The 26181-nt window shown below is 40.7% G+C and overlaps 1 protein-coding gene across 1 annotated transcript; it reads right to left on the bottom strand.

Annotated features, from left to right (window-relative positions):
* Positions 1–388: 388 nt before the first annotated feature.
* smc1b (structural maintenance of chromosomes 1B) lies at positions 389–25044 on the bottom strand (the record flags this gene model as incomplete). The annotated part of the gene is made up of 25 exons (XM_079256726.1): positions 389–508; positions 585–695; positions 1144–1213; positions 2076–2227; positions 2403–2557; positions 3692–3848; positions 3934–4032; positions 4177–4330; positions 8215–8360; positions 8589–8730; positions 8875–8981; positions 9715–9831; positions 9961–10098; positions 11834–11980; positions 13028–13219; positions 13302–13487; positions 13829–14036; positions 19596–19678; positions 19821–19961; positions 20139–20397; positions 20535–20773; positions 21860–22063; positions 23037–23149; positions 24465–24653; positions 24930–25044. The coding sequence occupies 25 exons, from the start codon at positions 25042–25044 to the stop codon at positions 389–391; spliced, it is 3744 nt and encodes a 1247-aa protein (XP_079112852.1).
* Positions 25045–26181: the final 1137 nt, after the last annotated feature.

Below are 26181 nucleotides of genomic sequence, written 5' to 3'. Positions count from 1 at the left end.
TATAGTTTTAAAACATGTCCTTTTGAATTTGTAGTTAAAAGCGGTACATACTTTATTTTTCTCATTCTTTTCTGAATTTAAATCACAAAACCAGCTTTAACTTTGCTTAAAATCCAATAAAGCATATATTAATTATCTTGAAGCTAAATTTAAGCCCCCCCACACACACCCCTTGCAAAAAAAGGAACAGGAAAACTTAGTTAAATAACACTCATTTAGAGAAACTGCCTACTGCAGGACAACACCCTTCCTTTAGCATTTTAGACAATTACTTTATCCTGAACAATACAAAAGATATATAAACACCAAGAACAATGATCAAGAAAAAAACAACGAATGAACAGGAAACAAACAAATTATGGTCTCATGTAGGTGATTTCAGGCTGCACTAATCCTGTCCTCCATCTGCTGTGCTCTCTTCACCAGCATGTCTCCCGTTCTCCTCTTCAGCCAGAGGGTAGGGACGGAGGTCTAAAGTCAGGATGCGGCTGAACATGCAGCCATCAAACTGCGAGGAAGAGAAAAACTCAGAGAAAGCAATGACATTAAGAAAGAATTTTTAAAATGTCTTGTCAGTTTCTTACATTTGAATAGACTCCTTGTAGAGCGTCAGCCTTGGAGAAAAATTCCTCCTTTAGGGAGATGACGATAATCTGCATGCTTTCTCTGGACTCCTCTCTGATGAAGCTGGTCACCTGGAGAAAATTAAAGATTTATTTAAGTAAAACAATCCTTAACTTACTGTAAAACAAACCCCAGCCCACTGGGAAAACATTTTAAATGATGTATTGCTAACAATATCAGTGATTCAGCTGTTATATGTCCACCAGAAATAAAATTATTTGCTGTTTCAACTCCAAATCTCAACCCTAAGGTACATGACATTTTATGATGCATGATTTCTCACAGACAAATGAAACACTGCAAATAAAACAGAGGTGGATGCTTTCATTTTCTGCATGTTCATCACGTTCATCAAGAGTTAATAGAACAGAAAATATCTATGCCACCTGCTTTCCTGGTGAATTTGTTAGATAAAACAAAGCTTACAACTTGTTAACTGATAATGAGAACCTACTAATCAATAGTTTAAGCCCAGCAGTATTTACAAGCAGTAATCTTTGCACATAACTGGAATCTGACCTTTCCGATGTTGGTGTTGTCCAGCGCTGCGTCCACCTCATCCAGGATGAAGAAAGGAGCTGGACGGAAGCTGAGAGGAAGGACACAAACATCAGCTGTAAATCTGCACGAACACTAAAGCAGAAATGTGCCTGAGTTACAGGCATGGAGGGCGTTTTAAGTTAAGAAACAGGATAAGTGTTGACACAGAGACTTCACTGAGTGAGGTCAATTCTCACTGGCCTCTATTAGACACTCTGACCCCATCTTGCTTTTAAAAATGTCTTAACCCTTGAGAGTCTGAAAAATAATGGGAACAATATTCTATTTTTTTAACCCAAAGTCATTATTAGAAAAAAAAAAAAACGTGATTACATGAATAATTTGACTATGTGTACGATTTATATCTGTGATGTCAGAATTATTGTAGTGCAAAAAGTCTCCAACAGGAAGCAGACGGAAAGTATCCGACAGGCTCTAACAGTTTTGAACAACATTTTAACCACAAAAGGAGACAAGTCTCAGTTAAACAATGTATCAGTGTTACACACAGCATTAACTGACTCATTGTGTTGATTGAACAAAGTGTTGAAAACATTACTCCAGGGATTTTACTCCATGTTGATGTAATAGCATCACACAGATGCTTCAAATTTGTCAGCTGCACATCCACGACGACAATCCAGGGTTTATGTAAAACTGAGTTGCTGCCATGTGACTGACTGACTAGTTATCTGTGTTATGTCACCGATGTAATAATGTTGTATGGTTTTAGGTTTACCGAATAAAGTGTGTGATGAGGATCAACTTTCTTTAATCAAATTCTCAAGTGTTGGATGTTATTAGGAAATTCAACATTTTAAAAGCACGTAATTTCATTCATTTTCTGTTAATTCCCAGCATGCACTGTGATTCAAGTGTACTTTAGGATCTCACTTTAAGTCCAGTGTTACCTGTGAATGGCAAACAGCAAGGCCAGAGCAGCGACAGCCTTTTCTCCACCAGACAGATTGTCCATGGACATGAAGCGTTTCCCTGGTGCCACACAGTTGTAGTTGATGCCCCCCAAATATGGCTCGTCTGGATTCTCTGCACTCAGAATGGCCTGGGGGAAGCAGAGGAGGCAATTTTACTATTTTTAAAAGAGTTTGTCGTCTAATAAACAGTCCCAGATTAATGCTAAACTTATCAACCAGTTACAAGCCTTCAAATCTTTTTACATTAAATGAGATCTCAGAGTCTATAACCTGAAAAACATACAATATTTACTGCTGTCTCACCTGAGCGCTGCTGTTCTTGCATATTCGTTTATAGATTTGATCAATGACAACACACACATGCTCAAAACAACGGTTGAAGTGGTGGGAGCGCTGGGCTTTGATTTGCTCAAATTCCTGGCTGCACTTCCTGGCTTCTTTAGAGCTGGCATCAAAGGCTGAGTGAGGAAGAGGAAGTTAAAGCATCACTCTGACCGACATCATTTCATTTACACACAACATCAAACTGCGGTGTTGAAGAGAGGCTGAGGCACCATGATACCTGCCTTTAAACTAGCAGAAGATGCTTCATTACCTCATTTGTAGTAAAAGCATTTCAAGCGAAGATGCATTCTGATGAACACAAAGTGTAACTCAGAAAAATGCTGCTTGGATTGGGTGGGGGTGTGGGGGGGTAGAGGGTGTTCCAAAGGAAAATGGGAGTCATTTGTTGTAACATTAAAATGCCTCTTTTCCATTGTTGAAAATGTTAATAAAAATTACATTACAAAAAGAAAAATGCTGCTTGAAACAAAACTGCAAATCTGTCAGATCAACATCAGGATGTGGAGTTTATATGAAGGTAAACTGATGTTCACACACGGTGCTTTACAGCAAACTCCAACCCTGACAACGGAAGACCATCTTTAATAAATCGCTGCTTTAGCTACCAAAAGCTGAATTTAGGAATATTCTACTCTGAACCGAATATTCCAGGTTTCTAAATCATTAAACCTTGGAAACATAGTTTTTGTGTACTTTGGGTAATGATGTCACAAGGTAGCTGCAGTTTCAGCACAAAACAGCAGTACATCTGCTATCTCTCTCCAATCAGGGGCTCATGGACTGGGCAATCCACTAAAAGCGAAAGATTGCAAATAATCGTCCCAGAATGCTTTGCTCAAGTAAAATAACACCTCCATTGGTCAAAAAACTAGTAAATACATACAATTTGTGAAAGTAATTTGAACTTATCACGTGTCAATAACTATGAAGTTTAGTAGAAACAGTAATATAAGAAGACCAACAAGTGCTGATTGCTGGAGTTCCTTTGGAAGTTCTTTACTTGTCTTAATTTTCAGATTTTTGTATAGAAAACCTTCAGCTAAACTATATAAGCTGCTCTGACAGGGAGAAGGCTGAACAGAGTGCAATTCAGTTACCTGAATGTGACAGAAATACAGTCTGTGAATCAATAAGGCACTTTATTTCATAGCTTGATGAATAAAGTGTTTACTAGCGTAACACAGAGAACACAGTCCAACCACCGAGAATTTCATGAAAGGAAACACTGCATGAATGAAGCAATATACCTTCCATTACTCCCTGTAATTTGTCCTTCACCTCCCTCATTTTCTCCAGAGCCTTTAGGTTGGGAGCAGTAGTGCGATGCAGCACTCCTTCTACAGAGGAGATTGACTCCTTCAGCCTCTCCAGGTAGGTCTCTATCTCCTCCTCAGCCTGCAGACTCTGTCCACCGGCGTTGTCATTACATGCACATTAAGAGCATCGACACAGAATAATGATGAAGATTTGACCTGATGTGATGTCTCACCCTGAAATCTGCCTCCAGCTCAGAGTAGTCGATAACAAGCTGCGCCTCTCTCTCGTAGATGTCAATAGAGGCTGCGGTGCTTTCCGAATCTCCATCCAGCTGCACAGGCCCGATAAATCCATCATGAGACAAGACTTGACTTTCACTTTCTTGCTTGTTAAATTCTAATTATTTAAGCTCTTGTTCGTTTTCTGGCCTGCTCCAAAATGGTACAGCAGAGGTTATGGCATCGGTGTGTCCTACCTGCACCTCACTGATTTCATTCAGACTCCCCGACAGCAGGATGATGGGCAGGCCATGGATTTTACAGGTTAACAGCAAGTTGTGTCGAGCCAAGCGTTTCTGCTCTAAGGCCGTCTCTGCAGACATCACTTCTCGCTGAAGCTTTACCAACTCCCTAAGAGAAATAAGAGAAAATATAAGCCTCAGTGTTCAAATTTAGAGTTGATACATTAAGACAAGCATTTTAAGTGAAACAAGCAATTACTAGGTGTTTCACAATAAAAAAAAAACTAAGCCTGAACCCTTTTTTAAAGGTTGGGTAAAGGAAACCTTACATTTGGAATTATCTGCCAGATTAGTCTTTAAGAGACAACAGATAGGATTCATTTTATGTCCTACTCAGACATTTTTATATATTTCTAAACAACTTTTTAATTTTATTTAGTGATTATTTTGGAAATGTCACAGCTAAGTAGCATGACTGTTTTTATTACTTCTTTTTTGTGATTGTTTTTAAAGTTTATTTAATTGAATAGATAAAGAAACCTGGAATTGTATCATATGTGAGGTCCAGCTTCAGTCTCAGATATAACTGTAGAAAAAACATCTGACTGGGATGTTTCTGACCAGTATGGCGATTGCAGTTTGGTTTGTAAATTTAGCTTTTAAATTCCAGTTTATGTTCAGTGTTCATGCAGAAATATATTTTCTACATGAGATTATGAGATTATCACATGAAATGACATCCAAATATGAGCTGCTCGATACTCTGACACAGTGACGCACAGCGATTTGAACAGCTTCACTTGCCAACTGCATGATGCAAACAGTGCCCAAAACACTGAAGGTTTAATTTCTTCTACAACAGGTTAATAATTAGTCCTTGTAGAAAAAGACCAAACAGTCTGATGTTATTTTATTTAAAGCACAGCGGTTATTTTTCTCCATATGCTTTCTGCTTTGCACAAGCAAAATTCAGCCCTAATGCCACACAGACACATGCATGCTCGTGTACGTTGGCACATTGCAAACAGCAGACGGGAAACTCATGTCAGCTTTGCGCTGTTTGCTGTATATCAGTACAAAGCTGCTCTTCTCAGCTTTCAGAATATACTGCAACTACGTTCACTGCGTAAACAGTTGAAGAGTGGACGTCATTTTCTGTCACCGTGGACGGCTTCCAGTTTTGGCCAAGCTCAACTTCTGATTGGTTAGTAATGTGCTTATTTACAAACAAAGCTGTGTTTACAAACTTTTTAGGCCATGAACGCCATCTGAAGACAGTTATTGTCTGATGCATCAAAAGGATCATCTTGCAGTCATCCAAGGATGGCCGTCCTTTATCCAAGAAGGATAATGTGGTTATTGGTGGATTTGGCTCACTGCTGTGACAGAGCACCAACATGCCAAAAAACAGCTTCTTTCGCAGAGATAATGAGACTTTTAATGTGATATGTGTCATGTATCTCCAAACTGTGTGTAGCTCTCTGTGGTGTCTGGCGGAGGCGTGGCCTGTGGTTAAGGCAGCACAGCTGAGCAGAATCACGATCATGCTCCTCACCTGCTTAAAAACCCCAGGCTGTTCACCATTTGATGCTGGATCATTGCCTCTTCTAGGTGTCAAACTAAGCTGAGACAAACCACAGCCCTGCCTTGCCTTGCCTGCCTTGCCTGCCTTGCCTGCCTTGCCTGCCTTGCCTGCCTTGCCTGCCTTGCCTGCCTTGCCTGCCTTGCCTGCCTTGCCTGCCTTGCCTGCCTTGCCTGTTCAGACCATCTGACGTCCTACCCAGCCAGTCCTGTCTGCCTGCCTGGGTCAATTCCTTGCCTTCCCGGATTCTGCCAAGATCCTGGGACATCAGCCATCTGGTCCTCTTGGTGATGACTCAATTAAACAGTTAAACTGCTAACCTATTCCGTGGGTTCATTATCTTCTGTGACAATACAGTGGGGCTCCAAAGTTTGGGCACCCCTGGTAAAAATTTATTTTAATGTGCCAAAAAGAAGCTAACAAAAGATGGAACATCTCCAAAAGGCGTCAAATTACAGATTAGACATTCTTATAACATGTCAAAACAAGTTCGATCTTATTTCCATCATTTTAACTTTTAAAATAACAGAAAACAAAAAATAGCCTCTGCAAAAGTTTGGGCACCCTGCATAGTTAGTACCTTCTATTCCCCCGTTTGGCAAGTATGACAGCTTGTAAACACTTTTCATAGCCAGCCAATAGTCTTTCGGATCTTGTTTGAGGTATCTTCACCCATTCTTTCTTGCAAAAGTCTTCCAGATCTTTGAGATTTCTGGGCCATCTGTGACGCACTGCTCTTTTAAGGTCTATCCATAGACTTTCAATTATGTTGAGGTCAGGAGATTGTGAAGGCCATGGCAAAACCTTCAGTTCATGCCTCTTGATGTAATCCACCCTGGATTTTGAGGTGTTTTTAGGATCATTATCCATTTGTAGAAGCCATCTTCTCTTTAACTGCAGCTTTTTCACAGATGGCATTAGGTTAGCATCCAAAATTTGCTCAAATCCCATTGAATCCATTTTTCCTTCTACTCGTGACATGTTCCCTGTGCCACTGGCTGCAATACAACCCCACAGCATGATTGATCCACCCCCATGCTCAACAGTAGGATGGAGGTTCTTTTCATTAATTGTGTGCTCTGTCTTCTCCAAACGTACCTGTGCTCATTCCGGCCAAAAAGTTCAATCTTAACCTCATCAATCCACAGAACTTGTTTCCAAAATGCATCAGGCTTGTCTATATGTTCCTTTGCAAACTTCAAATGCAGATTTTTGTGGTAAGGATGTAAAAGAAGTTTCCTTCTGATGACCCTTCCATGAACGCCATATTTGTACATGTACCTCTTTATAGTGGAAAAGTGCACCACGACTTCAGTATTAGCCAGATCTTCCTGGAGGGATTGTGGGGGCATCATGCAGTCAAACTTGGGTTTTGACTTGTTTTTCTGACAATCTTGCAAGCTGTTCTGTCTGATATTTTTCTTGGTCTTCCAGATTTTGCTTTAACTTCCACTGTTCCCAATGACTGCCATTTCTTGATTACATTCCGAACAGAGGATATTAGCATCTGAAAACACTTTGCTATTTTATTACACCCTTCTCCTGCTTTGTGAGCATCAACTATTTTCAGTTTCTTGACAGCTGCTTAGAGGAACCCATGGTGCCGATTGTTGAACCAAGGTCAGATGAGTGTGAGCATTTAAAACCAGGTGAGATTGACATCACATGGTCTTTCCAGACACTTACTGTAAACAATCCAGGACACTGTCAGGTCTCTGTTGTCAAATTGTACAAGGTACTAACTCTGCAGGGTGCCCAAACTTTTACAGATGCCATCTTTTCTTTTCTGTTATTTTGAAGGTTTAAATGATGGAAATAGGATGTAACTTTTTTTGACATGTTATTAGAATGTCTAAACTTTACTTTGATGCCTTTTCGAGATTTTCCATCTTTTTAAAGCTCCTTATTTGCACATTAAAATAAATTTTTACCAGGGGTGCCCAAACTTTGGAGCCCCACTGTATGTGTTTAACTTTGTTGTTTATGTTTTAGTATTTTGAAAATTTAGGTGGTCTAATTTTGACTAGATTAACATTAAAAATCCCATATTTATTTGATAAATGCAGGCTATATAGTTTTTACAATTATCTGGCAGGTGCCTGAAATCATTTCATGACCCCCAGTTTCGGAACTGCTGCACTGTACTATTTATAGAGTAACATGTTAAACAGCAATGTCAGTGTCTACATTAAATTACAAAGGAAAAATTAATCATTTTCCATACAACAAATATTAGAAGGTGGGTCTTTTATGCTGATTAGAGTCTTGGATATGTCAAATTTTGGCAACAAAACTGATTTGATTTCATTCATATTTTATGCAGCATCAGAAAATCCCACTGGTGATTACAATATAACTGATCCTCCTAAACAATTATTACTATAGAAATATGTCAGACTTATGGTAAAAATAACATTTCTAAAACAACCATGTGGATGGCATTGCTGCTGTGATAGTAGAATGAGTTTTACTTGTTAATCTCCTGAAGCGTTTGCGTTTTCTGGTCCAGCACAGCTTTGTCAGTAGCCACCTGGCTTTTTTTAGAGAGCAGCTGCTTTTTCAGATCCAGCAGCTTCTTCTGATCCGCCTCCACTGCCTCCAACAGCTTCTTCTCATCCTACAGGCCAACAGAAACACTGGGATCATATCGAGTTCGTAATGGCCATACAGACCATTAAAAACAGTTAGTTAGTTAGTTACTGGAAGGTTTTCATGACCCAGGAAAAAGTAAGTGATCCTTCATTTTTTTAAATAGTTTACTGAAAATATTGGTACTGAGAAAATGAGATGTGGAGCTTGATGGTAGTAAAATGTTTTATATCAGAGTGAAACTTGAGGTTATTACCTCTTTCTGCGCAGACATGGTTCTCTCCTCCTTACTGATGGATTCCTCCATTTTCCTAAGCTTTTTTCTCTCCTGCTCAAGCTGGTTTTCCTCATATTCAAGTTGTGCACTCAGGCGAGCACGCTGACTTTGAAACTCCAGCCTCAAGAGAGAAATGCATGAAAGTATTAGAGCAGACAGACAAAGAAGAGTTTGGATACGTATGCGAAGCTCCCTAAAGCTCCCAGATTTCAGGTTAGGTTTAGCACATGTGATCCAGAAAATCAGTTGTTTGTGATTGTTGTACCGTTTCTTGTCATGCTCTGTCTGCTGTTTCAGATGCTCGTGCTCATACTGTCGGATGGTGTCCACACCAATCTTGGCACAGAAGTCAGAAAACACCATGTCTTCCATCTAAATACAAAACATGGATACTGTTCAATACATAAAAAGTGATCAGTCATAGCATCTTTTTTTTAATTAATCGAGCATTAATATTTATTTAGATAGGGATAAGTTGCATTTACAAGTCACCATATTAAGTAAACTTGGTTAATTGCTTGTTAACAAAAATATCAAATTAACCAATCAGATAACATGGCAGCAACAGTATGTATTTAGTCATGTAGACATGATCAAAACAACTTGCTGAAGTTTGAACCAAGCATCAGAATGAGGGAGAAAGGCGATTTAAGTGACTTTGAACATAGCATTCAGAAATCTACAGAGATTATTACACACACCAAATTAGATGTATTAAACAGCCTATGAAGTTCTGCACATTGACTCATTTATTTGAGTTGTGTGCTGGAGCAGGAAACATGGAAAACCTGCAGGATTGCAGCTTTTGTAGGACCAGAATGAGGAACTCTGCGCTAAAATGAATAAAATTGTCAGCAACTGTTTGCAGAATTACATAAAACATTATAAATAATTATGCATGAACATTGTAGCAGAGGTGGAACATGTCCCAGTTGAGATGTGATTCATTCTATATATAAATCAAGTTCAGGGTCTGAACACATGTTTTATTTAGTTCAACATTAGCTGAGTTTTGTTACCTTGCTCTCTTCTTATTAATTCAAACCATTTAAATCTGAATTGAAAAAATGTCTGTATGCAGTGACAGCTGTGCAGACAGCAGTACCTGGTCAATCTGTTCACTTATCTTCTTCATTTTTTCATTCTTTGCCTCCAGGCTTTCTTGCTGCATCTGAATCTCATAGTCCAGATTAGCCAGTTCACTTTCCAAACGAGAGATCTCCTAAAATTAATCATTTAAATGTCAATTCTCCTTTGCATATTTGTAACCATGTGTAAAAAAAAAAAATCTCTCTCCATTGTGCTTCTGAATTTGAGTGAATTAGATGTGTTTGGTGTTCAGAAGCAGTACCGCTTGGAATCTTGGGATGGCTTTCTTCTGAAGGTTTTCCAGATCAGCTTGGGCATATTTGAGGCGGGTCTGAGCTCCCTGAGCCTGGGCAATGACCTGTTTCAAGTCTGATTCTTTCCTTTTAAGCCTCATCAAATCCTGCAAAAAAAGCAAGATAAGAAACTGTGTGTCTCGAAATATTACTCGCCCATATACATATATACATACAGGTGCATCGCAGAAAATTAAAATATGATGAAAAAGTTCAATATTTTTGGTCACTCGTTTCAGAATGTGAAACCTATTTATTTTATAGTTTCATTACACAGAGAGTGAAACATTTCAAACATTTATTTCTTGACATTTTGATAATTATGGTTCGTTGGTAATGAAAACCCAAAGTGCAGTCTCTCAGAAAATTAGAATATTGTGAAAAACGTCAATCTTAGAAAGTCATGGTGTCAAACCCTAATCAACTAATTAACTCAAAACACCTGCAAAGGTATCCTAAACCTTTAAATGGTCTCTCAGTCTGGGTCAGATGGCTACATCGTCAGGGAAAGACTGCTGACTTGACAGATGTCCAGAAGACGATCATTGACGCTCCACAAGGAAGGAAAGCCATAAAAGGTCATTTCTAAAGAAGCTGTTTGTTCACAGAGTGCTGGATCCAAGCATATTAATGGAAAGTTGAATGGAAGGAAAAGGTCCACCAGCAAAGGACAGAACCGTAGCCTTAAGAGGATAGTCAAGCAACATTCATTCAAGAATTTGGGGAGCTTCACAAGAAGTGGACTGAAGCTGGACTCAGCGCATCAAGAGCCGCTACGCACAGACAAATCCTAGACATAGCTTACAAATGTCGTTTTCCTCGTGTCAATCCACTCTTGACCTAGAGACAACGTCAGAAGCATCTCACCTGGGCTATGGAGAAAAAGGACTGGACTGTTTCTCAGATTTAAGCAAATTTTGCATTTTATTTGGAAATCAAGGTCCCAGAGTCTGGAGGAAGAGTGGAGAGGCACAGAATCCATGTTGCTGGAAGTCCAGTGTGACGTTTCCACAGTCAGTGGTGATTGGTGATGGGGAGCCCTGTCATCTGCTGGTGTTTTCTGAAGCGCACAGTCAACACAGCATCTACCAGGAAATTTTAGAGCACTTCATGCTTCCTTCTGCTGACAAGCTTTATGTAGATGCCAATCTCTTATTTTTCCAGCAGGACTTGGCACCTGCCTACACGGCCAAAGGTACCAAAAGCTGCTTTAGTGATCATGGTGTTACTGTACTTGGTTGGCCGACAAACTCACCTGATCTGAACCCCAAAGAGAATCTGAGGGGTATCGACAAGAGGAAGATGAGAGACACCAGACCCAACTATGTAGATGACCTGAAGGCTGCTATCAAAGCAACCTGGGCTTCCATTACACCTGAGCAGTACAACACGCTGATCACTTCCATTGCCACGACGCATTGATGCAGTAATTCATGCAAAAGGAGGCCCAACCAAGTAATGTGTGCGTGGAAATAAACATACTTTTCAGAAGCCTGACATTTCTGTTTAAAATATCATTTTTTTCATTGATCTTATGTAATATTCTAATTTTCTGAGACACTGCATTTTGGGTTTCCATTATCTATAAGCCACAATCATCAAAAATTTCAAGAAATGAATATTTGAAAGGTTTCATTCTGTTTAATGAATCTTTATAATTTATGGGTTTCACATTCTGAAATGAGTGATGATAAATATTGAACTTTTTCATCATATTCTAACGTTCTGAGATGTACCTGTATGCAGTTTGACAGGATACAAACAATAAACATAAATAAATTGTATGTAATCAGTGAAATCAAGACTCGAGAGTTTCTACTATTTTGATGGCTATTTGCTCACGCGCAGCTCCGCCATCAACCGATCCTTGTGTTCCTTCAGCTGCATCACATCCTTCTCATCCCAGCAGCGGGCTTTGGTCCGCAGATAACTGGAACCTCCGGAGATCACACCTGATGTTTTAAATAGTGTCCCATCCAGAGTAACTGTCTGTAAGAACAAGACCGCTGATTTGTTAGCCTTTCTATTATTTAGCTGTTCCTTTTGCAAATAATTATTCTTTAACTCTTAAAACTATGTGCCATTTTTTTATATTTTTGGTCTACAACCTTTTTCCTTTTTTTTAGAGATGCAGACCCTCAACCCATTCAGGCAGTCAACATACGAGGATTACTTTTCCAAGACTGCCTCAGTTGTCAGAAACCAAAGTACATTAGTGACATCTCAACCCAGTATGAAGCTACCAGACCCCTCAGATAATCTGGATCTGGTCTTTTATCAGTTCTCAGAGTCAGAATGAGCTGCATTCAGCTTCTATGCTCAACATGTTTGATTGTCTAAAATAATATTTTATTATTTAAATTCAGGTTAAAGAACCACCTGTTCTCAACTGCATTGTCCAACTCTGCATTGTTTCTTTTAAAGATTAATCCTTGAGAATAAAATGATATAATTTTGTTGTTGCAGACAGGACTATGGCAAGTGGCTGGTTGTTACCACAGCCAAGCAGAACTTTCTTCTTATGAGGCTCAGAGAAGTATTGAGTGACTGGTCAGACATTTGATGTGGGCCTGGTTAACATGGAAAACCATGAAGCGAACAGTTGCTGCTTTCATATTTTTGCTGATGCAAGGTTCCACAGATTTAATAAACAACTGATCGAGGTGGTAATAAAGTACGGAAAGCTATACAACACATCGCTTATAAAGACACAGACCCCATAAGATACACGACCGCTCTGCCACGGTCAAAGTTTCTCAATAAATATGAAATAACTGGGTCTGCTGTTTGTTCCACATAAAAACACAGCCCAACACACAGTATCCCCACCCAGTTGCTTGTAAAGTATTGAGCAGACCAAAAACAACTTTTTCCTTGTCCTTGGAGGTCAAGAGCAAAAAGTTCACACTTTTTGTGGAGTACATAACAAGCTTTACACACTACTGTAACTGAGAAATTGTTGACAATGATAGCACTTGGGGGGCGCCAGCGTTTAGCAGAGTTTTAAGAGTTAATGTTTGTCAGAAGCAAATTTACCCTTAAGCGTTCCTGTCTGTCGAAGGCCACACTCCTGGCATCTTTGATGGATTCACACACCAAGGCGTTGCCACAGACATACTGCACCACCTTTCTCAGCTGGGCAGCACCTGCAGCAGCGTTGACCTGGACAACATCAAGCACCAACTTGGTACCAGGAATTTCCCTCAGTCGCTCATTCAGGGTATTCACCTGTGACCAACATAGTGATAGTTATCTATTGGATGGGTAGATGTCAGAAAGTCTGTTTGCCTGAAGGACTATTTCAACTTACTACTAAGTAGTCGATGGGCAGAAACGTCTCTGGCTCAGCTCGCTCCTCCTTGATGAATTTGATGCAGTCACGGGCCACTTTCTCAGTCATCACCACAATGGCGTTCATGTTGCTGCCAAACACCTTGGTGACCGCCAGCTGGTACTTCTTATGGATGGGACTGCACAGGTCGCACAGTCGGCCATACTGGAACAGGAAAACACAGATCACCAGTACTTAACATTGACAAATAATTGGCTAGTTTATAAAAGTGATCCTTTGAAACTCTACAGGACATGGAAAAATATGTGAATAACAAATACAACCAAAAAAAATATGTTCCTGAATTTATAGCAATTTTAGTGAACTGAATGAGCAGAAGTTCTATTCTATTCTATTCTATTCTATTCTATTCTATTCTATTCTATTCTATTCTATTCTCCAGTCATTTAGCAGATGCTTTTATCCAAAGTGACTTACATACACACTCATACCACGATAGAGTGTGTTGAAGGTATTTTCCACACACAAAACTGTCTGTGTCTTACCACATTTTCAGGAAAGAGTCTGCAGAGCTTCTCCAGCAGTTCTCTGCGCTGCAGTTGCCGTTTGCTCTCATGGCTGTACAGACGAGCGTTCCCCAGCTCCTCCATCACCTGGCCCAGCTCCTGGTTCACCTCCTTGGTACGCTGACAGACCCGCTCAAGTTCTGCTCTCAGGTTCTTCTCATTCTGATGGAGCTCCATCAGAGAAGACCTAAAAAATTTATTTAAACTAGGTTAAGCAGTTAAGTTTAAGTGGCTACTCTACAACAACTGCATCTGCTACTGTGCCAGTCCTGAGGGATTTACGGTTTTTGATCTGTTCCAGCCTGTAAGGAGTTTCTGTGCAGTTAAAACTAGTCTGCATGTGCCAGCTGCCCAAAGGATGAACACAAGGACATAAAAAACTTCCACTTCTTCATACATCCACTGCCTCCAACCTAATCCTGCATGTGTTCACACCGCCACAGTGACAGAAATATTCCAAAGGAAGTTTATTTTACTGCATTATTATTTAAAGAAAACCAGTAAGACTGATAAGGTTTATGGAGGTACAGATACAGCCATGTCTTACAATGACTTTGATGGTGCAGCGTGTATCAAAGGTCAAAGGTCAATGGCAGAAACATGTAACATATCATTAAAAACTGTGTTTCGACTCCTCTCTAATCACTTTACCAAAATAAATAGAATGTTTTTATTCTCTTTGAACACGGTATTTATGGGTCCACATACATGGCAGCTGCTGTATTTGTGTGTTGTGCGTGCCGTGGTCAGCTGTTTTAATTTGCGTGTCCAGCTGTGTGTCATTATCTCTGTTTCCTCTGCAGTGATTGGCTGGAGTGGCCTGCTGGAGTGAACATAAGGCGGGCGGTGCGCAGTGCTCGTGGGAGGTCACTGCCAACCTCTCCATCATTCTGTTTGGGTTGTTTTTGAGTTGGGAGTCTCCGGTAGTTCAGCTTTCGGTTTTGGTTCTTTGGTTTGATCCTCTTTTGTTTGGGGAGTGGCCCAGATCCTACGGCCCATTGCGTGGCTGGTTTGTGGCGGCTCCCTTTTTGTTTATTTTGGCTGGGGCTCCCTCCTCTTTCGGTTGCTGTCGGTTTCTTTAATAAACTTTGTTTACATGTTGATTGTTGGCAGTGGTTCCTCTCATATGTTATGGTTCCTACTCTCGAGCCGTACTATTGTTTTGTTTAGGGGCCGTAACATATATGGGGGCTCGTGCGGGATCTTGTTTGGATTGTGTGGCGATCTGTGTGCGACGCTTTGTGCTGCCTGTATTGTGGGCTTGTTCCCGAGGTTTTGATGCTGTGTGTCATTTGCTGTAATGGAGTTTGTGCTGGAGGACTTTGTGGCTACGCCGCGTCTTGAGCTGTTCAATCGTTGTACGAAGGCTCACCTGTTGTCTATCGCTACTCATTATTCGATCCCTGTGCCGAAACATGCGCAGAAGAAATTGATTAAGTCGGACCATCTTGCGGCACTGATTTATCACGGCATTTTGCCACCTGTGGAGGCTGGGCGTGTGTCTGTGGCATCTGACGCTGCTTCTGAGTCGCCGGCTGAGGAGGTTAAGCCCACCTCTGCCATACGTCAGATGGAATTAGAGGTAGAGCTCCGCCGATTGGCTCTTAGAGAAAAAGAGGTCGGTCTTCGTGAAACGGAACTTGCAGGGGAGTTGGAGCTCCGCAAGGTTGAGGAGGAGAGCCGAAGACAGCTGCGGCTGCGTGAACTGGAGCTCAGTAGAGTTTCCCCAGTTTCACCTGCGTCTACTGCTTCCTCTGGTTTTGATGTGAATAAAAACCAGTTTCCAGTTTCCAGTGTGCGCGGTTACCCGAGCCATGGCAAAAGGCCGGCTCAAGTGCTCGACAGCTCCTGGTGTTGATTTAGGCGACGGCCCTGTGAGTGGTCCCTGCTTAAGTGCTGCTGCAGAAGACTCTGTTACCGGAGTCGTTTCCTCATCACAAGTGTTTTCTGGTGTGAGTGATGCTATGGCATCTGAGTCTACATCGAGTGGTTCACTGTTGCCTTTGCGTGCACTGGTTTTGTCTGATGAGGACATTGTTAAAGAGTCCTCGGGTTATTTTCTGAGGAACGGTGTCTTAATGCGCAAGTGGACTCCACCGTTTGCGTCCACGCAGGATGACTGGAGTGTTGTGACCCAGATTGTGGTTCCTCAGGTGGTCCGCCCTGTTATCCTGGGTTTGGCACATGATAATCCTTTGGCTGGTCACCTGGGGGTTAATAAAACGTATGATCGCATTTTGCGGCATTTCTTTTGGCCTGGTCTTAAACGGGACATGAGGCGGCACTGTATGTCATGTCACGTGTGTCAAGTATCCGGAAAACCGGCTCAGACGCCACCTCCTTATCCCTTGTGTCCTATTCCGGCTGTGGACTCCCCTTTTGCTCATGTTTTTGTTGATTGTGTGGGGCCCTTTCCACGCACGAAAGCTGGTCACGGGTTTCTGTTGACTGTGATGTGCGCCTCCACTCGATTTCCGGAGGCATTCCCATTGCGCAAAATCACTGCTCCTGCCGTTTTGCAGGCATTGGTGAAGTTCTTTTCAGTGTTTGGATTGCCTAAGACTGTTCAAACTGATCAGGGTACGAATTTCATGTCCCGTGTGTTTAAGCAGGTGATGGCGAAATTAAATATTACTCATCGTTGGTCCAGCGCATATCACCCTGAAAGTCAGGGCGCGCTGGAGAGATTTCATCAAACTCTTAAAAACATGCTCCGGAAGTTCTGTCTTGAATTTGATAAAGATTGGGATGAGGGTGTTCATCTTTTGCTTTTTGCTGCCCGGGAAGCGGTGCAGGAATCACTTGGCTTCAGTCCAGCCGATCTCGTCTTTGCGCATCAGGTGCGTGGTCCGCTGGAGTTGCTGCGGGAGAAATGGCTTTGTGATGAGCCTCAGAATCTCCTTGACTACGTCAGCGCCTTTCAATTCAGGCTCCATCGAGCATGTGAGTTGGCCAAACAAAACCTTATTTCAGCACAGCGTAGGATGAAAACCTGGTACGATAAATCTGCTGTGAACCGACAGTTTGGATCGGGTGATAAAGTTTTGGTTTTTCTGCCTGTTCCGGGTTCCAGTCTGCAGGCTCGTTATTGTGGTCCATATGTTGTGGATAAGAAAATCAGTGACACTGACTATATTATCGCGACGCCAGACCGCACCAGGCGTAGTCGTCTGTGCCACATAAATATGCTGAAACCGTATCATGAGCGTGCGGAGTGTTCTCCAGCAAGTAGCCCACATACTGCCACGCTTCTGTCTTCTGTTTCCGTGGCGCGACAACCAGGCGTGAATTCAGAACCTTTGGTCCCGTGTGGGGCGTGTTCCCCTCAGGAGCTGTCCAGTGCTGATGTTGATGTGCCGTCCGGGGCCTTGCTGCGGGGTCGTTTACAGAACTCTGAAATTTTAGGTGATCTTGGTACGTACCTTGCGCATTTGTCTGACGTTCAACAAAGGGATGTGATCGGTCTCATTGAATGTCATCGTTCTTTGTTCTCTGACGTACCATCGCGAACGACAGTTTTACAGCATGACATAGATGTGGGTGATGCCTCTCCTATTAAACAACATCCTTATAGGGTCAACCCTGACAAGCAATGGCGTTTGCGTCAGCAGGTGGATTACATGGTGTCACATGGGATTGCAGAGCCAAGCTGCAGCTCCTGGAGTTCACCGTGTCTTTTGGCTGTGAAGTCTGACGGGTCTGACCGCTTTTGTACTGACTTTAGGAAAGTGAACCGAGTTACGAAGCCGGATTGCCATCCGTTACCACGGATGGAAGATTGTGTGGACCGGGTTGGGTCCGCTGCTTATGTGTCGAAGCTAAACCTCTTAAAAGGTTACTGGCAAGTACCACTGACGCAGAGAGATATCCGCGTTTGTTACACCTGACTCTTTTCTTCAGTACGTGGTCATGCCGTTCGGGGTACATAACGCCCCGGCTACATTTCAGCGACTGGTGAATAAGGTGCTGTCGGGGGTGCCGGGGTGTGAGGCATATCTTGATGATATCGTGGTGTATTCTAGTTGCTGGGAGGAGCACATCGGTCAACTGAGAGCTGTGTTCGACCGACTGGTCGAGGCAAATTTAACAGTTAATCTTGCAAAGTGCGCATTTGGCTGTGCCACTGTGGTTTACTTGGGGAAGATAGTGGGCAGTGGCCAAGTGACACCAGTGCACTCTAAGGTGGAGGCCATCCTACACTTTCCTGCTCCGTCTTCCAGGCGTGAACTACAACGGTTTTTAGGAATGGCCGGTTACTATCGCAGTTTTTGTAGGAACTTCTCAGCTGTTGCCGCTCCTCTTACTGACCTCTTGAGCCCAAAAAGACTGTTTGTCTGGTCGGTAGATTGCGCTCGTGCTTTTGAGTGCATTAAAGCTCTCCTGACCCATTCGCCTGTTCTTGCTGCTCCTGTGTTCGGATCGCCCTTTAAACTGGCAGTAGATGCCAGTGATTCTGGCGCGGGTGCAGTTCTTCTGCAAGATGGTCCTGACAGGGTGGAGCACCCGCTGTGCTATTTTTCTAAGAAGTTTAATCAGCATCAGCGGGTGTATTCCAACTGTCGAGAAGGAGGCGCTTGCGCTCGTGTTGGCCTTGAAACATTTTGAGGTTTATCTCGGTTTGTCTATCTGTCCGATCACCGTTTTTACTGACCATAATCCTCTGGTGTTCATCGGTCAAATGCGCAATTCTAATCAGCGGCTCATGAGGTGGGCTTTGTTTCTGCAGGGGTTTAATCTGGAGATCAGACACATCGCAGGTAAGGATAACATTCTGGCTGACACATTGTCACGCATTCCTCCTGATGTTGGCTGACGGTCCTGGGCATTCCCGGCTCAACATCTTGGGGGTGGAGGTGTTGTGTGTGCGTTGTTTAGGGGCCGTAACATTGTGTAACCATTTTACTCTGAATGGACAAACTTTGTGTGGACAGTGAAAACCCTCAGAGCTTTTAAACTGCGGTACTGGATTTCTATGATAGGTGGTGGAGCACTGTTTGGGATAAGGGATGCCTTAAAAGCCACTAGAGCTGCACAACATTTTGTTTGAGCAACATCGCAGCGTACATGTCTGCAATAGTCGCATCACAGGAGCTGCAAAGTAGGAGGCTAACGACCTCAATATGTTCATTTGTCATTCTGTCCATCTATGAGCTGCAGACGTGGATGGGAAGCCCATCAAATTTTTTTATGAATGCTCCAACATGAGTAAACATGATAAAACAAAACTCAGGACCTCACACACTAGAAGTGAGCAATAAAAAATTAAAAACAGAAAAGATGTGAAATACAGACAAAAACAATACTTGTAACATTCATAAAAAAAAGAGGTAAAATCAGTGTAGATTCACTGTCAACAAGATAGTAAAAGCTCAGCAGAAATTAGCTCAAAATTATTGTATTTTTCATACCGCAATATATATTGAGGGTGGTTAAAAATCACAATTTCATTTTTTTCCAATATTGTGCACACCTAAAAGGCCCCACAAGTAGTTACTTGTTGCAGTTATCGCTGCACTTGAGGCTGTGTGATTCACTTGTGTGTGAAAACATGTCTATGCTGCCAGAATTTTGGCCACTGATGGCCACCATCAATTCACAATATAAGAGAATATTCTCTTTTATGCCAGTAGTTGTCAGTTATCCTTACACTCTGTATCTTTGAACAGAACCCTTTGCGCATCAGTAGAGGACTACTAGGCAATCAAAACATGGACCATGACTGTGGCTGATAGGACTTCTGACTTACTTGCAGGACTTGGTGTACTCCTCCAGCTTCTCGTCTCTAACTGTCAAATCTCCAAGGTGAGTTTGGTTGTTTCTTATTGCAACCTGGAAGAAAGAATAATCCAGTTGCGGCACAATGTATCTTAGAATTTATTGATTACAAATTATGTTGCAAGAAATTTGGGTAAAAAATACATGTGTTCTCAGAAAATGTTAAATCTCCATCTCTATCTAAACAGAACCATACCTCCACTTCTTGCTTTCTGTGTTGGTCGAAAGTAATCTTTTCACGTTCTGCATTCACCTCCCAATGCAGCTTCTCTGCCTGCTGGTAAAGAAGAGCCCCCTGTCTCTGGGCCAACTCCTTCAGCTTCTTGTATTCCTCTAACTGAACAAAAAAGCAACAGAAATGTTTTCTTTATTTTTTCAAAGCATCTGCAGGTCCAAGATACTTAATGATTAATACAAAAATAAACAGAAACTGAAAAGAAAAAATGAGAATAACACAGAACCCTTTAAGTGAACATGAGTGTTTTTCATCCTGTAAGAGCATATGTAACATCACCTGATCCTTGTCCAGCTCAACGTCTCTCCCTCTTGCAGCCCTCTCTTCCTGGACCTGCTTCTCATAGTTCTTCAACGTCTTCTCAAGCTCAGTGATTTCCCGCCGACCCTCTGTCAGCTCTTGCTCCTTCTTAGCCACCAGCTTCTGACTCCTCTTCACAGCATCACGGATCTCATCAGCCTTTTTAGTGTGATGAGAAATATTCACTCTGGCTTTGATAAACTGAGACTGAGATTGAGAAACGATGTGTTCCTGACCGCTGTGGAACAGAGTCAATGTAGACCAGAACATTCTGGTTTAAATGCAGATATTCTGACACAGTGTATTTACAGAGGTGAAATGAAAACATGTTTTGCGTAACTGTATAAAAGCCCCCACACACAAAGACAAACACACCGGATCTCCTTCTCAAGGTGCAGTTGCTCTCTGGTGAGGCGGCCATGTTCCTTCTTTTGAGCTTTGACCGTCTGCTCCCAGTTGACCATTTCATTCTTTTTAGCTGCTGCAACAAGTTGCCTCTCCTTCAATGTGTCACTGATGGCATTGATGCCTCTCTCATTGTGGTAAAGCTCAGCAAGGCTCAGCTGCAGACGGTTTTGGTGAAGTTCGTCTAACAATGCCTGATATCTCTGGGCCTGGAAATAAGGGTGAACAGAGAGTTAAGCAAGAGAAGAAAGACAGAGAAGAAAAACAAGCGGAATCCAACCAGTGATGGAGTGGATATATATGAATAGAGTGGTGGCCCCGTCGTGCAGAGAAAAAGATGGAAACTCAAATATATGCAGCGGTAAAAAAACTAACATTTATTTAGTAAGTTAGAATGATTATTATCTCCAAAACCAATAAAAGCAGTCCCTCCATTTGGACAGTTTTGTCCAATCAATGCAACTTTAATGCACCTTTGCCATGTTGTAATGCAGCAGGAACATTTCTAACCATCACCAAGTTACATTACACCATCTATACTAGATACTGGACTATCTCCTGAAAAATATAGATGTATACACTGTATACAGAATCAGAGTCAAATCAAAGTAGAGTGCCGCAGTGTAATGTCAGGTCATGTTTTTTCTATCTAGTTTCATATGAGATCAATTAACAAGCACTTTCTTTTAAAACATTAATAATAGAGATCTCTCATCGACCCCAATTCAAATACTGCACTCGTCATTGTCTACGGTTTAGTTTTTGTAAATAAAGACACAACTTCACTGAGAGAACTAATCAGAGATGTTTGGTTGCCTTCAACCTCCACAGAAATGCTCTGCTTCTTCCTCTCCTATCAGTCAGACAAAAAACACAAATGATTTCTACACTGACTTCTGAAAGGAAGTGGGGTCATATATGAGTGAGTGAGGGTGTTTTGAATGCAAATGACTGAATGTGCCCGATCGGGTGATTTAAATACATGCTGTACTAATTTAAAAGCTTATTACTTATGTGCAGCTCTCTCTCTGATCCTCTTTCCTTTCCTGTCAACCAACATTTGAATAAGTGTTAAATTCTAGAGATATTTTGATTGTATTTAATCAGATCTGTAAGAAAAAGCAAATAGCATTACAAGCCACTGGGTCTCTTTCAGACATCTTGTCTCAAATGTATTATTAATAGAACTGACAATTCAGCAGTTGCCTGTGTCAGCTGACTTTGAAGATAATAATGTAAAGACAACTACAGGAGCAAAAACACAAAGACTTTAAAATCACAGTTTGCTGCTTTACCTCTGTTTTTTCCTGGGACATCTGCTTCTTCTCCACAGTGGCAGATTTTTTCTTGTTGAAGTGAAACTGAGTGTCTTCTTTCGCTTTTAGCAGGGCCTCTTTCTTCCTGTTGTATTCCACAGAATAGTCCTTGGACTGGCTGATGTACTCCAACATTTTGGTCCTTTCCTTTGGGTCCTTCATGCAGATGGACTCCACTGCCCCCTTGTGAGGAGCATAAAATCAATAGTCATTTTCTGTACCACAATACAGATGGCTGAGTGATGCAACTATATACATGAATCTTAAGAAAAATTAGGTTTTGTAGGTTTCTTTAAAAATATTTTATTTTACTTCTTATTATACAGGTAAACCTCACTGAGAAACTAGGTTTCATAATAAAAAGTGACCAGTTTCAAATATACAAAAAATATTACAAGTTTAAACATACTGTAGTAATTACATTTCATATAGTGAATGAATAAATGAATAAATAAAAAGTCAGTAGCAATAAAACATTAAGAACATGAAGAATAATCCAACAAAGCTTTCTGCATTGTCTTTAGATATCTGTAAAGAGCTAGCAGGAGCGTTCATATAAATGTCACCATAATCTGTCTGAGGTAAGAAGCTGGCTGCAATGAGTTTTTTTCATGTGGAATAAAAAACATTGTTTATTTCTATTGAAGAACCCCAGTTTAAATTTCAGCTTTTCATTTCAGATTTTCAATATGTCACTTAAAAGAAAAATTTTCTTTGATTACAATATCTACACAAATTTAGCCAGGGTACCTTGTGCAGATATAATAGCAGAGAGAACATTTTCTTTTTTGTTTTGTTCATCTTTGTTTGAAGCATGAATGCTGAGTAGAAAAATAGTATTATTAAAAAATAAAGAAATTTCTCATTTAAATCCAAGTATTAAGATTGGCATTTCTTGTTTATTAACCCCATATATCTAAAGGCACCAAACACATGTCCTTCCAGCATCTGCATTTCAACACAAATATTGCAATATTCTGCAGAGCTTATTATAAGGTTGCAAAGATTTACTTTCCCTGTTTATTTAGCTTTGTGTTTCAGCATGGTGTTTATGTAGGTGTCAATTATTTCTGTTAATGGCCTTCGCTGCCCGTGAACGAGACTAGGACAAAACAGAGCCAGAGGCTGGATTTAAGTGCAGTCATGTTAGGCTTACCTGGAACACCAGACAGTTTTGAGCTTTGGTCATAATGCCAATCTTCTCAAGCTCCTCATTGTACCCAGCAGATGTCACACGAACACCATTGATGCGATATTCAGAGGAATCCCCTGAAAAATACAATGAACAACAATTAGGATATTCAACAGATATTTTAAGACTGTTCAACCCCAAGCCTGCTATGCAAGAAGCAAAGTGTTAACCGCTGAGACTACTGAACTAAACATCAGCACTCTATAATTTATTCATTTGCTTTTATCTTGTGAACAGCACAGATGGAACCATTTATCATATCTTTGTTGCACTCTTGGAGTTCTGCCCCATTTCACACGCACAGATGCAAATGCGTGACCTCAGGTGAGCACACTTCCACTAGGCAACAGCATTCATGTCAGAAAACATGTCAATCATTTGATTATCAGACTAACTTTATCAGCATTTTTTTAACTCTTCCTATAGGTGAAGATGGAAATATTTGCACTCCAGTGAAGCTTCACTCCCTTACCTCCTGCTCTGATGAGAGAAAGTCATACCCATCATGGGAACAGATGGCTAAACAAGCAGATACTACCATATTAATACTGCCATAATTTCTTTGCTATATTGCGGCTTAAAATGGATCCAGTTTTCTTAAAGGTTTTATTAACATCATCATGTTATCTAAGATCATCAAGAATATTTAGAGCAACTCTCTGAAATGAAATAGTCTTTATAAGGACATTTAAAAATGTAAGTATTTCTGTCCTGAGTATTTTGCATCACAGAATTTGTGGACAATTAGTCTGATGATGGTAAGAAATATGCCTTCACAGCTAAGTTTAACTGTCAGCTGTTAAATTATTTTAGCATGTGTCCTATTCCCTCTGCAATGGGTAGATTACCTGTTACACTTACAGTCTATGAATAAATTATTCAGCAGACCTTATTTCAAGGCTATAAGGAGCAACAAGCACTAAAGAGTCTAATTATTATACATGTCATCCTCCTGGCAGTCCTTCATAATTCTTGCATTAAAAACATGCTGTGAATCTTGGGGATTAACAGCAGTTTAATCTGTTGTTGACATGTAATAAAGATTAAACTGATTAGATTGTTTTAGGATTTAACATAAAAATGAATTATTCTGACATAAAACAGAAGCGTGACCCAAATGCAACTTATTCCATAAACAGCTGAGGTTTTCTGTTACTTTAACTAGCATGAAATATTATTATAATCACATCTTTTATGAGACTATACTGACAATATTTAAAAGAAAGATGTCAAGTTTATATCTCGTTCAGGTAATGGTTTTTAAAAGTTAACTTGTTTCACATTATAAATACGTTTAAATCGCTTTATTTAAACAGTGTTTCCCTTATTAATAGTAGTTACAACGATTTTATAGATGTCTTAAGAGAAAATCTAGAGGAATATTTTACTGACCGGTGATTATCCGACAGAAGACCGTCTCCTGGCCCTCATCGCTGCAGTACCGTAGGGCCACGCGGGCGGTGGTGGACACCGGCTGACCAATGTGGGCTCCGTGAATCAGTTCCCTCAGGTGCTTCACTCTGAGGGTAGCAGCTCGCTCCCCCAGGGCAAAGCTCAGAGCATCCATCACATTGGACTTTCCTAGTGTGTTTAAAAGGATAAATAAGAAAGGCTATCAAGCTAATATCGCCAACAAACACTAAAATAGTTGATAATCTCCTCATTTTTAAATTGTTCATAAAATTGTGTGTGTGTATATATAAATATATATATATATATATATATATATATATATATATATATATATATGTATATATATATATATATATATATATATATATTTAATAAGCTAGCAGTTATAGCAGCTAGCTAGCTAACTAGAAAATTAGCTGAGTGAACTGGTAAAAGTTTGCCTACCGGAACCATTTGGCCCAATTATACAGTTAAACCGCATGAATGGACCGATAACTTGCTCCCCGCGCCATGACTTGAAGTTTTCAATGTCAATTTGTTTAAGATAACCCATCTTCATGCAATTTACCGCGGAGCATTCAGCAATTGCCCTGTTAAATGTTGGAGCGGACCCTAGACCCACAGCGTCAGAGGCGGGAAACGCACGCGGACATTTACGTGATTCCTCCTGTGACAATGTAATTATGTCAAGACATAAACAACTTCAAACAGATATCTAAAAACAACATTTTAGTCATGTTCCATTCACACAGTCATGCAAACATTTAAATATCTTTATTTCTCCCCCAGGAGATGCTTGAATCAGGAAAATGTTTTGATTGTTCTATTTATTTTCGACAATGAATTGGCATATTTTTGTATTTGTTAAGTATTAGATTGAGTTGTCACAAACAAGCAGTAAAATGTCTGTGATGCCAGAACCAAAACGATATTTATGCATCAGCTCGGTCATAAGATCGCAAATAAATACGCTATAATCTAGAACACTTGTTTCTCAAATGGGGATAGGCATACCCCTGGGGTACTTCAAGGCAATTCAGGGGGTACGTGAATTTTTTTTGAAAACGAGAATCTTTTTATGTTTTCTTTAAAACACCATTAAATAATGATAATCCACAAATCCCACATTCTGACATGAATTGAACTCTACCAGTTACGAGTCAAATCATATCCGTCGGTCGCCTTGACAACGTAAACAATAGCGTTCTAAATAAAGCGTAGTAGAGACGTGCAGTTAAAATTTAATAAACTAAACACAAATGACAAAGTGCTGTATTTCATGTGATTTCTTGACCAAAAATACTTTGCAGTGGTTAGGGGGTACTTGGCTGGAAAAATATTTTACAAGGCGTACTGTGTTGCAAAAAGGTTGAGAAGTGCTGGTCTAGAAAACATGGTCAAGAAAACTGCGTTAAGTTCAAACTGAGCGTCACAATGGGGAAAAACTGGGAATTTAGATGTTCTGAGAATTTCAGAAACTATCTACTGGGATTTTCACACACAACCTTAACTTGGATTTACAAAGTATATTCTGAAAAAGGGACAATATCCAGTGAGCAGCAGTTGTCTGGACCAACAAATTTATTGTTGGTGATATCCATCCCTTTATGACACAGTGTACTCTTCTGATGGCTACTTCCACCATGTCACTAAGCTCAAAAAATCTCTAGCTGCTTTCTTCAACACAACAATGAAT

The sequence above is a fragment of the Telmatherina bonti genome (genome assembly GCF_933228915.1).
Source record: "Telmatherina bonti genome assembly, chromosome: 2".
Classification (NCBI taxonomy): Eukaryota; Metazoa; Chordata; class Actinopteri; order Atheriniformes; family Telmatherinidae; genus Telmatherina; species Telmatherina bonti.
This window is presented reverse-complemented; position numbering and strand designations above follow the sequence as displayed.